The sequence below is a fragment of the Olea europaea genome, unplaced genomic scaffold (genome assembly GCF_002742605.1).
Source record: "Olea europaea var. sylvestris unplaced genomic scaffold, O_europaea_v1 scaffold1495, whole genome shotgun sequence".
Taxonomy (NCBI): Eukaryota; Viridiplantae; Streptophyta; class Magnoliopsida; order Lamiales; family Oleaceae; genus Olea; species Olea europaea.
The window spans coordinates 36,293-48,792 of NW_019232518.1; the positions used below are offsets into that span (position 1 = coordinate 36,293).

At 33.6% G+C, this 12,500-nt stretch overlaps 1 protein-coding gene across 1 annotated transcript in view; it reads left to right on the plus strand.

Moving 5' to 3' along the window:
• The first annotated feature begins 8,577 nt into the window (after nt 1-8,577).
• LOC111376357 (uncharacterized protein DDB_G0271670-like) overlaps nt 8,578-12,500 on the plus strand; it is a 7,349-nt gene continuing 3,426 nt past the window's right edge. The window contains exons 1-4 of the mRNA XM_022999314.1: nt 8,578-8,608; nt 9,655-9,716; nt 9,826-9,959; nt 11,823-12,196. Coding sequence (XP_022855082.1) covers nt 8,578-8,608; nt 9,655-9,716; nt 9,826-9,959; nt 11,823-12,196 — 601 coding nt within the window. The remainder of the gene's footprint in view (nt 8,609-9,654; nt 9,717-9,825; nt 9,960-11,822; nt 12,197-12,500) is intronic.

Here is a 12,500-nt window from a genome sequence, read left to right on the forward strand (position 1 = left end):
GGTACCAACGGTTGAAACTAAAAACTGTAACTTACCTGGAGGTTTCAAAATTCTTGAAAAATGCTCGAGTGAAACAAAAAATTCGGACATTTAGCAAAATTGAAACAATATGGTAATTATAAAATTATCATTATTTAAATAACTAACATTACTTTAACCATAATTTCTTAAATTATAGGAGCCATTTAAAGTTTAAGAAGAGGAAACCAATCCAAACAAGAAACAATTGGTGCTATCCAGTTTGTGCAAAATTCCACTCATTTTAAGGTATCAAAGACGAAACTAAGATTCTGAATATTTCATGAAGAACTTGGATGATTGTATTAATGAGACATGATCAAATGAAGTAGCTCTTAAGGTATTACCTAGACAACTTTGTTGTAATGATACTACATCCTGATCGTACAATGAAAAATGAGGACTGTTAGCATAATTCAACCATATTTTTAAACATAATGAAGATTGAATATTAGCTATTAAATACTCATATTTGTATTCAATTCTTTTGGAAGACAATATGATCAGTAAAAAAATTGTAAAACGAATTAGAAGAATTAGTAAAAGTAACTTGAGCATGAAAGTCGTATGATTTGATAACCAGTGATTCGAATAAACATAACAAGTGGATCGATATAAATAAACTAGAGGTGCAAATGGGCCTTATTGAGAAATTTATACAAATAGCACTATTGGGTCCAAAATACCATTTTTAAGTAGACTTTCATTTTGAACGTACCTTCTTAAGTCAAGTAATATAATTGCCATTGTTTGAGTCCCATTTTTGCCAAGGAAATGCATTTTTGAATAGTGTAATGATGTGAAATGTGTTGTTAAAAAATAAGAAAAAAATTTAGATTTTCGTGTAATATTATTTTATTGAAGAATGTGTGGTTGAAATGATATTAAAACACTGTTTAAGAATGTATTTTTAAAAAAAAAAAATGGGGCTCAAACAAAGGCAATATCTAGATGCACTCTGGCACGACTCCACAACATTTTAACAATTATTGAACTTGTACACAAGCTAACAGAGTCAAGACTGATTATACACAAAATTATCATAAAAATAGCCAAGTGTTCTTGGATTTTCATAACCCACCTTAATGCACCTACTTGTGTGCAAGTTAACCTTCTAGCTTTAGAGAAGGGCTTCAACAATCTCTATAATACCAAATATAAATTCATTCGCTCTAATTATGTTACTTCTAAGGTTTTAGATGGAATTTTGTACTAACTCCAAGCTAATGCAAGTGAACCCTTATTTTTAGTGATTGAGTTTTTCCAATGTCTGTTTTACGATTCTCCAATAAGTATTTTTTTTCCTTCTAATTAACATTCTTAAATTCTATGTCAACGTTAATCAATACTATAAAGCTAAGTTTTTAGTGAACGAAAATTTTATTTTACCCTTATCATGGAAGGCTTATATAATTATATTTACAGAAGTTTAGAGCATCTCCAAAGAACATATTTTATAATTTGAAGAGCATCCATAAATTTAAAGAGAATTTTTTTTTAGTGCTCCAATAGACTCTACATTTTTAATACTTAATTTTACTACTTCAAAGAAAATATTTATTATTTTTCCTATCTTTTATTTTCACTTGCTTCCCTTCAAATTATTATATTAGTTTTCTTGATTGAAAATAGAAATATTTTGAATGCATTTAATTGATGCCACGTACTTGTTTATTGATTATCAAATCTATCTAGATTAATTTCATTAATGTTACATTTGTCATTATTAATATAATTATCTTCCATGTCTTTAAATTTTTTTTTTTTGTTTTTTGCAGTGGTATGTACCATAGACGTCCTAGTCAGTCAAATTAAATTTAATAGACATACAATCTGATGAATTAGAAATTAAGTCATATGATATATTCATTTTATGCGTACAATTAAGCTTACCTTAAATTGAACCTAGACATTGTATTGGAAGGTTTTCTATACCTTATAATATATGTAGAAGAATTAATTTTAATTAGTGACAAATGAGGGATTTTACTTTCTTAACTCACAATTAGCACAAAATAGATGCCATTAGGTTGGTAGTAAAAAAGTTTCCTAATTGTATTCATATTTACACGTACATATGCACGTAAAAAATAAGAAAAAAAATTAAAAATAAATAAATAAATCATTCATCTTCTAAAATTGGTGTCTTGCACGTTATGATAACGTTTTAGAATTCGAGTTTTGCCATTACTTTGTAATTACTTTGTAGATTGTATTCAAGTTCCCTATTTCATATGATTCAGCCAAATAATGGGCTATTACATTTGACTAAAGTGGAAATTACAAGCAACTAGAATTTTAGAAATCAAATTCAAAAATATGATTGAAAGTTTGTTTATACAAAAATTAGATCTTAATTCAAACTTTTAATATTAATAAAAAATTACAAAATTAATTAATCTACCCTGAACAATTTCAATCCCAAACCATAACTATATTTCTCCCTTCTTTCCCTTTCTAGACCTCTTACCTCTCAATTTTCTCTCCTGAGCCCTCTCTCTATCCTCTTGCTAGAGATTAGAGACTGCAGTGCACGGCAAGATGCAGGGGAGCGCTGCACATCACATTGAGCCCACAATGGTGCTACAAGGGCGACAATTGCACTATGGGAGTTGCGGTGTCGCTGATTTGAAGTGGCAATGAACATAGTGGCCACTCCCTGCAGTCCATGGTGGCCATTTATGGTGGCCATATTGGCGGTATGGTGAGTTAGTGGTGGTTGTAGCACGGCGTCATGGTTGTTGCGAAGTTACAACTTGCTTGTGCAATAACTTATCGTGGATCTGATTTTTTAGTGGTCTTCAGGTGGTGGTGGTGGTGGTTGTGATTGTGATGTTGGCTGCTGAGGTGAAGAGGTGATGATGTTAGTGGTCTGGTGAGGTGGTGGATGAGGGTGGTGATCGTGATCGTGGCGATAATGGTGGTGGTCATAGCAGTTGTGCGATGGTCATGGGTGGGATAGGATGGAATGGGGTGGAGTGGGTGTTTGTGACCGATAAATTTGTTAAATTATGACCAAATTAATAATATGTTATCTAAGAAATTAGGTTGTAACTTCCAATTTATTAAGTTGTGAGCGAGAAATAACTTGTGACTAATTAATTTGATAATCTATGATCGTTAAATAAGTTGCGACTTATGAATATCTTGATTTCTAACCTTTAAATAAATTGTAACCTATAAATTTTTTTATTTATGATCAATGAATAAATTGTAGCCTATAAAATTTTTGATTTATGACCGTGAAATAATTCATCGCCAATAATTTTTTTTATTTGTGAGCAGAAAATAATTTGTGATCAATTAGCTCGAAAATTTGGGATCAAATTATATAGAATTGTGACCTTAATATATTTAATTAGTAGGATATATTTTTGATTAATTATTTCATAAATAAAATTTAATTAATACCTAATTTTTGAAGTTTCAAACATTGTTTCTTAATTTTCAAATGGTCATACTTAATCTCTTATATATAAAAGTTTCCCTTGCCTGGATCATATGATATACTGCTTACATAGTCACAATTTCAGAAACACACAAGAAAATGTGTGTGTGTGTGTATATATATATGTATGCATATTTTAATGAGATTATTTCTTCATCTATTTAAATCAAGAATTATAGATGAGATTCGAGCATTGTGCTTCACTGTCTTGATTGCTATTAGTAAAGTCATGTTTTATTAAATTACGATTTTAATTATCAGTTTGACCTTTTTATGAATCTATTATATCATGTGTATTTCTATGATATGTATTTCTAAGCAATAATTTATCCCTTAAAGATAAATGAATAATTAAATAGATGGAGAATGTATTTTATTCATAATCTTTATAAAATATAACTTATAGCTATTCCCTTATAATTATATAATTAGTTTTTTTGAGGTCCTTTAATTGATTTAGGTAAACTATTTCGAAAATTACCTTGTTAATTGGTTGAATACTAATTAGTAATACTTCACTTGTCAAGGATATAATAAAACAAAACATAGTTTAAGTTCGGACCTAAGAATCCTTTATATAATGCTCGTCAATTATTACTTATTCCAATGCTCAGAATACCCGTAATTTGTTCAGGTTAGCCAAACATTGATCAAGTCAATTGGGTTTCAACCTTGTCTATTATCTTAAAACAATAATTTATACATGCAAGCGCATTTTCTAGATAAATTGTATCATCTGGGGTGATGGAAACAATAAACAAATTGTCCAAATTCAATCCCTTAGCTTATAATTATGTGGTGATGATAACCATGATACGGGGCTAATAAGGAAATGGACCCCGCTGATTGTGGAGGAAAGACCAACAAATAGGTTACGAATAAAAAAGGTCAAAGAAGTCACATGATTGCTTGTTCAAGCTACGGAGAAGGAAACATTGATCACAACAAACAAAGAGACAAAGTTTCATATTGGGCACGAAGAAGAAACAAGATGGATAAATTTGATTCAAGCAATGGAAGAAGAAGCTAAAGTGGAGCCTTATGCTACCACATAGTATAACAATACAAGGGACTGCATATACCCATACAGAAACCACACTGGAAGCTGAAGAAAGGCCTACGCGACCACACCTATGTGGCCGTATAGTACAAAATTGGGTAGCGATTTTCCAAATTTTGCCTAGATTTCTATTTTTGTTAAAACTTTTTTTATTGGTACCTCTTTAATATCTTTTAGGCATAATTCCTTTTTTAGTTAGGTTTTTATGAGTTCCTTATAGAATATGATACATTCTCTTCATTGTAAAACACATAATTTGAGAGATCTTATTGCGAGACATATTGTTTTCAACTCGTTCATCGAATTAATTCTAAACTTATCAAGAATTTAAATTCTTATAAAGTTCGTAAGTTTTGTGATCACGGGTCAAGATATTATTTGCAATTGTTTTGATTCTTTGGTCTAATAATTTATTGGGTCCAGCTTTTCAAATGTTGATTCTTGGCTTTTTTGGGTTTGATCTAATCTGTCGTGGATTTTATAGCTACAATTGCTACGTGTGTTCGTATCAGTTGGTATCAGAGCCGAGGCTCCAAAAATCAAGGTTATATCATTTATTTCTTTTGTTGTTTTGTTTAAATCTTCATCTTCACTCTTCGTGTTCTTTATATTTTGAGTCATTCAATCCAATCAAATTACCAAAAAAATAAATAATAAATAAAATCAAAAGTTATTTATGTTGTAAATTAGTGTCCAAATCAATTCCATTTCAAATTTTTGGGTATTCGTTGAATTCTCACTCGTTTTGTAAAAAAATATAGTTATCACAAAAAAGACTCCAAAGGCAAAAGTGTCCTATTCAAATTCAAGAAGCACTTTTTTGAATTTATCCTTAGTGTTCCATTCTAAGGGCCAATTCCTACTTTCGTGATCCTTCTAGAATCAAATTTCCTTACTCAAGTCTTTATTTGAACTTCACAAGGATTGAATTTAGATGGAGGTCGTATTAGTTTTTTAAAGTGCTTGCAAGAAAGCATTTAGTGGATAAAGACAGACTGGTGAGACTTAAAAAGGGAAAAAGCCAGATTGAGTGATAGACAAGTGTACACACGAGTGGCAAATATTATTCTAGATTTAGGATGTTCGACAAAGACGATTCTACTTCAAGCGGGAAGAATGGTCAACTCATTGTGATGAAGGAGATGATACGACAATTTGAAAGACTATTTGAGGACATGCGAGATAAGATGGATATGCAAGAGCCGTAGATGGAGAGGCAAGACACGTTGCTTACTAATTTATGTAGAGAACAACCTAGAAAAGTTCCGAATGCAAGGAGGCATGGTAGGTAGGAGCCTAGAGCGGATATTGGTGGTGAAAATGAAGTGGATAGTGGAATTGATGATGATGCACTAGTGGAGGCTAAAAATGGGAATGATGAGGAATAGAGAATATACACATGGTGGGGGGGGGGGGGGGGGGGGCTAGATATTATGTTGGAGATGGAGTTGATAGAAATATAAGCAATATTAAAATGACAAATCCTTCATTCAAATAGAGGAGCGATTTGGAGGCATATTTGGAATGGGAGAAGAAAATAGATTTTATATTTGATTGCCATAATTACTTGGAGAAGAAAAATGTAAAACTTGCCGTCATTGAATTTACTGATTATGCTAGATCAAATAGCAACATCTAGGAGGAGAAATTATGAGAGACCAATTGAAACATGAGGAAAATTGAAGGCTATCATGAGGAAGATGTTCGTCCTTAGTCGTTAGTATAGGGATCTGTATCAAAAATTACAAAGCCTTTATCAATGATCTAGAAGTGGAGGATTATCACAATAAGATGGAGATCGCCATGATTAGAGCGAATGTTGAGGAGGTTTGAGAGGTCACCATGGGCTGATTATTGAATGGTTTGAACATGGAGATAACTAATGTTGTAGAACTACAATATTATGTAGAGTTGGAGGATATGCTACATGTAGCTGTGGTGATGGAAATGCAATTGAAGAGGAAGGGAATAGCTAGATATCCATCAGGTTTTTCGGGTCCTAATCTTTCTTGGAAATCGAAGTGGGATAACAATAAGGGCGATAAGGATGTTTCAAAGAGTAGAATTGAGCTACCAATGGGAATAGAGGAAGTTGCTAGCAAAGTTACACCCAATGCGGATTCACAACTCCTTAGAAATTGAGATATCAAATGTATTAGGTGATTGGGATCAAGACACATTACTTTGCAATGTCCAAACAAAAGGGAAATATTTTTGCGAGACAATGGAGAAGTGGTGAGAGATGCTAGTGATGGCGAGAAAGTGATGTATACAGTGGGCCAGATATTGACAATAAGGCAAGCTCCTAGCGCTCAAATCAAAATGGATAATTTAAAGCAACAAATGGAGAACATATTTCATATGTGGTGCCATGTCAATAACAAGGTATGTAGTATGATTATTTATGGGAGGTAGTTGTACCAATGTTGCTAGCACTACACTTGTTGAGATATTGGATTTAACCATGCTAAAACATCCTAGAGCCTACAAATTGCAATGGTTGAATGAATGTGGAGAGGCTATAGTGAATAGGCGAGAGTTTGTGAGTATTCCGATTAGGAGGTGTCATGATGAAATGATGTGTGATGTAGTTCCTATGCATGTCGGGATTATTTTGTTGGGCAGGTCATGACAATATGATATGAAGGTGATGTATGATGGGTACAAAAATAGGTACTATTTTACTAATTATGGGAAATCCGTTACTCTTGAACTATTAACACAAGACCAGTTTATAAAGATCAAATTAAATTGAAAAGTGGAAGATTAAAGAATGAGAGAAAAAGAGTGTAAGATTGATCTTTCCCTAACAAGAGAGCAAGAGAGAAAATAGATCTATGATCTTGTTAGTTTATAAGGAATCACTCCTCAATCTTGAGGAATCTAAGTTATCCCTCCCTAGTGTGGCTATTTTTTTGTTACAGAAATTCAAAGACTTGTTTTCGAACGACATACTTAGTGGCTTACCATACATTCGTGGCATTGAACATCAAATTGATTTCGTACTGGAAGCTATCATTTCAAACACGACAACTTGTCAGAGTAATCTTGAGGAGACCAAGGAATTTTGAAGGAAAGTGGAAGAATTGATGAGCAAAGGGTGTGTGAGGAAAAATATAAGTCAATGTGTCGTGCCAGTGCTACTTGTGCTGAAGAAAGATGGAACCTAGAGGATGTGAATAGATTGTAGGGAAATCGACAACATAACGATAAAAAATGTCAACCTATATCTAGGTTTGATGATATTCTGATGAAATATATGGATTATGCGTGTTTAGTAAAATAAATCTTAAAAGTGGATATCATCAAACTAGAATGAGAGAGGGAGATGAGTGGAAAACTACTTTTAAGAATTAGTATGGTTTATATGAGTGGTTAGTCAAGCCGTTTGCACTTACAAATACATCTAGCACATTTATGAGATTAATGAATCATGTCTTGCATGCATTTATTGGTAAATTTGTAATAGTTTACTTCGACGATATCTTGGTATCTAGTAAGGATTTAAATGAGCATGTATGACTTTTAAAATGTGTGTTTGTGGTCTAATGACAAGAAAAAATTTGTACTAACTTTAAAAAGTGTACATTTTGCTTAAAAAAATTTGTTTTCCTTCATTATGTTGTTAGTGCAAGGGTATTGAAGTGAATGATGAGAAAATCAAGGCCATCAAGGATTGGCCAATACCTAAAAGTATAACTGAGATAAAAAGCTTTTATAGTTTGGCTAGCTTCTATAGGGATTTTGTTAAAGATTTCAGCATAATTGCTACATCACTCACGGTATTATTGAGAAAAGTGTAGGATTTCATTGGAGCATTGAACAAGAACATGGTTTTAACACTATTAATGATAGGTTGTGTGCCACACTAGTTTTATATCTACCCAACTTTAACAATATTTTTTAGATTGAATGTGATGCCTCTAGAATAGATATTGGAGCTATTTTGATGCAAGAATGAAGGTCAATAGCTTACTTAGTGAAAAGCTAAGCGGAGTAGCTCTCAACTATCCTATATATGACAAGAAGTTGTATGACAAGTTTTGAAGACATGGCAGCACTGCCTACAACCAAAGGAATTTGTGAGTCATACTGATCATGAGTCCTTAAAACATTTAAAGAATCGAGGTAAACTAAACAAGAGACATGCATTGTGGATGGAGTTCATCGACACATTTCCATATGTTATTTGGTACAAACAGGGTAAAGAAATGTGGTAGTAGAGGCACTGCCAAAGAGGTATGTACTTCTTACTTCTTTAGGTATCAAATTGCTAAAATTTAAATATCTTAAGGACATGTATGCTAATGACCTGGACTTTTCTAATATATATGAATCATGTGACAAAGGTGCTATAGATAGTTCTTTAAGCATGATGACTATTTATTTGAAGAGAATAAGTTATGTGTACCTAGGTGTTCGATAAGAGAATTTATAGTACGTAAAGCACATAATGGAGGTTTAATTGGTCACTTTAGAATTAAAAAAAAAAACTTGGAAATGTTAAATGAACACTTGGCCTAGATGCAAGTTGATGTTGATCGCATTTTTAGTATATGCATCACTTGTAAAAAGGCTAAGTCCAAAATTCTACCTCAAGATTTGTATATACCATTACTCTTTACTAGTGAACCTTGAGTTGATGTGTCTATGGACTTTGTATTGCATTTACCTAAGTCTAAGAATGGAAGATATTCCATTTTGGTAATGGTAGATAGATTTAGTAAGATGACACATTTCATTCCATGCCATAAAACTGACGATGCACTAATATCGTAGATTTATTCTTTAAGAAGTAGTGCCTTTACATAGGGTACCTAGAAGTATTGTATCGAATTGAGATGTTAAGTTATTCAATCATTTTTTGAAAATTTTGTAGAGTAAGTTATAGACTAAACTATTATTCTCTACTACTTGTCACCTACAAATAGATGGGCAAAGAGGTTGTTAATAAGATTATGATACAATTATTGTGCACTATAGTCAAAAGAACTTGAAGAGTTGGGATGATTACTTGCCATTCATAGAATTTACACATAATATGGCCATGCATTCTACGATTTTTTATACTTCATTTGAAATTTGTTATGGTTTTAATCCATTAACATCTTTGGTTTTTTACCGATAGATGAGAGAGGTAGCTTGGATGGAAAGAAGAAAGTCAAGTTGGTAAGATCCCTCCATGAGAAGGTATGATAGCAAATTGAGAAGAAAAACTGAGCTTTATGCTTCTTAAGCCAATAAAGGATGAGAGCACGTTACATTTGAATCAGGAGATCGAGTTTGGGTACATATAAAGAAGGAACGCTTTCTAGCTGACAATGCCTGTAAATTGGAACTTCCAGATGAGTATAATATTTCTGCTACTTCCAATGTTTATGATATTTCTTTGGTTGATGCAAGTGGAGATTTTCGGATGAATCATTTTGAAAAGTGAGAGAATGATGAGAACCACGTATGAGAGCTAGCAAGGACAAGGACTCGTTGATTGTGGGAGAAGGACCAATGACTAGTTCACGGGCAAAGAAGGTCAAAGAAGCTATAGGATTGCTTGCTCCAGCTACAGTGGATGAAATAATAATCACAACAAGTAAAATGACAAATTTCATATTGAGTATGAAAGAAAAAATAAGATGGATCAAGTTGGTTCAAGCGACCTCATAGTATAACAATACATGTGGCGACCTCATAGTATAACAATACACGTGGTCACATGTACCAATATAGAAACCACATCGAAGGTTGAAGAAATGTCTATGCGAACGTATAGTACAAAATTGGGATGTGATTTTCTAAATTTTGCCTGGAATTCTTTTTTTTTTTTTAATTTATTAAAAACTCTTTTTATGGTATCTCTTTGATATCTTTTAAACATAACTTCCTTTCTAATTACGTTTTTATGAGTTCACTATAAACATGACTCATTTTCTTTATTGTAAAACACATAATTTGAGAGATATTATTGCTAGGTATATTGTTTTAAACACATTCTTCATCGAATTAATGTCGAACTTATCAAGAATTTAAATTCTTGTGGAGTTCAACAATTCAAGTAAGGTTCGTAAGTTTTGTGATCACGGGGTCAAGATATCATTTACGACTATCTTGGTTATTTGGTTCAATAATTTATTGGGTTGAGCTTTTCAAACATTAATTCTTGACTTTCTTAAGTTTGTTCTAATCTGTTGTGGGTTTTATAGCTACAATTGCTACGTGGATTCACATCACGTGGTTTTTCTCACTCACTTAAAAGCACATTAATATGTTAATTGTTTTGCTCGTCAATGAAGTTTTTGTTTTAGTATTGCATATTTGCAAGTGCGTGTAATAGTTTGGACTTAGTAGCATCTAAGTACTAATAATAAATGTTTTGAAAATTGATTTGGACATTGACAAGAAAAAGAGAGAGGGTCGAGGTTTAAGGGCCCAAGATTTGAACCGAGGTTGAACGGAAAATTATATATGTATATACATATATGTATACATATCTAAGAAAAATGGTAGACATTTGATGAAACAAACCAAAATATCTTTCTTTTTGGAAAGGTTGGATGCCATATGCTGAATCAATTTCTTGGATAAATGTTACTTTCACTTTCTTTTTTTTTTCTCACAATGTCAATTGGGAACACTCAATGAAACTGCAACTGGGTTGCAAAATTTCAGTAGAACTGCCCAATTTTAGGGTTTTTGAGCTGATTTTTATACTTGCAAGTTTTATACATCAATAGCACCGGTTCTCGAGTTTTTGGATTGAACCGATCGGTCCAATCTGATCTAATTTTGATATGATGGTAGTAGTAGTAGTAGTAGTAGTAGTAGTATTAGTAGTTGTAGTAGTAGTAGTGGTAGTGGCAGTGGTAGTAGTAGTGGTAGTAGTAGTAGTAGTAGTAGTAGTAGTAGTAGTAGTAGTGATAGTGGTAGTAGTGGCAGTAGCAGTGGTAGTCGTGGTAGTGGTAGTAGTAGTAGTCGTGGTGGTGGTGGTAGTAGTAGTAGTGGTAGTAGTAGTAGTAGTAGTGGTAGTAGTAGTAGTAGTAGTAGTAGTAGTAGTGGTAGTGGTAGTAGTGGTAGTGGTAGTAGTAGTGGTAGTAGTGGTAGTGGTGGTAGTAGTAGTAGTAGTGGTAGTAGTGGTAGTGGTAGTAGTAGTGGTAGTAGTGGTAGTGATAGTAGTAGTGGTAGTGGTATTAGTAGTAGTAGTAGTGGTGGTGGTAGTAGTAGTAGTAGTAGTGGTAGTAGTAGTCGTAGTGGTAGTAGTGGTAGTAGTAGTAGTAGTGGTAGTAGTGGTGGTAGTGGTAGTATTGGTAGTAGTAGTAGTGGTAGTAGTAGTAGCGGTAGTAGTAGTAGCGGTAGTAGTAGCGGTAGTAGTAGCGGTAGTAGTAGTAGTAGTAGTAGTAGTAGTAGTAGTAGTAGTGGTCGTAGTAGTGGTCGTAGTAGTGGTGGTGGTAGTAGTAGTAGTAGTAGTGGTAGTAGTAGTGGTAGTAGTGGTGGTAGTAGTAGTATTAGTAGTAGTGGTAGTAGTGGCAGTAGTGGTAGTAGTGGCAGTAGTGGCAGTAGTGGCAGTAGTGGTAGTAGTGGTGGGAGTAGTGGTAGTAGTGGTGGTAGTAGTGGTAGTGGTGGTGGTAGTGGTGGTGGTAGTAGTCGTGGTAGTAGTGGTGGTAGTAGTGGTGGTGGTAGTAGTAGTGGTAGTGGTGGTAGTGGTGGTAGTAGTAGTGGTAGTGGTGGTAGTAGTGGTAGTGGTAGTAGTAGTGGTAGTAGTAGTGGTAGTAGTGGTGGTAGTGGTGGTAGTAGTGGTAGTAGTGGTAGTAGTAGTGGTAGTGGTGGTAGTGGTGGTAGTAGTAGTGGTAGTGGTGGTAGTAGTGGTAGTGGTAGTAGTAGTGGTAGTAGTAGTGGTAGTAGTGGTGGTAGTGGTGGTAGTAGTGGTAGTAGTGGTAGTAGTAGTGGTAGTGGTGGTAGTGGTAGTAGTCGTGGTAGTGG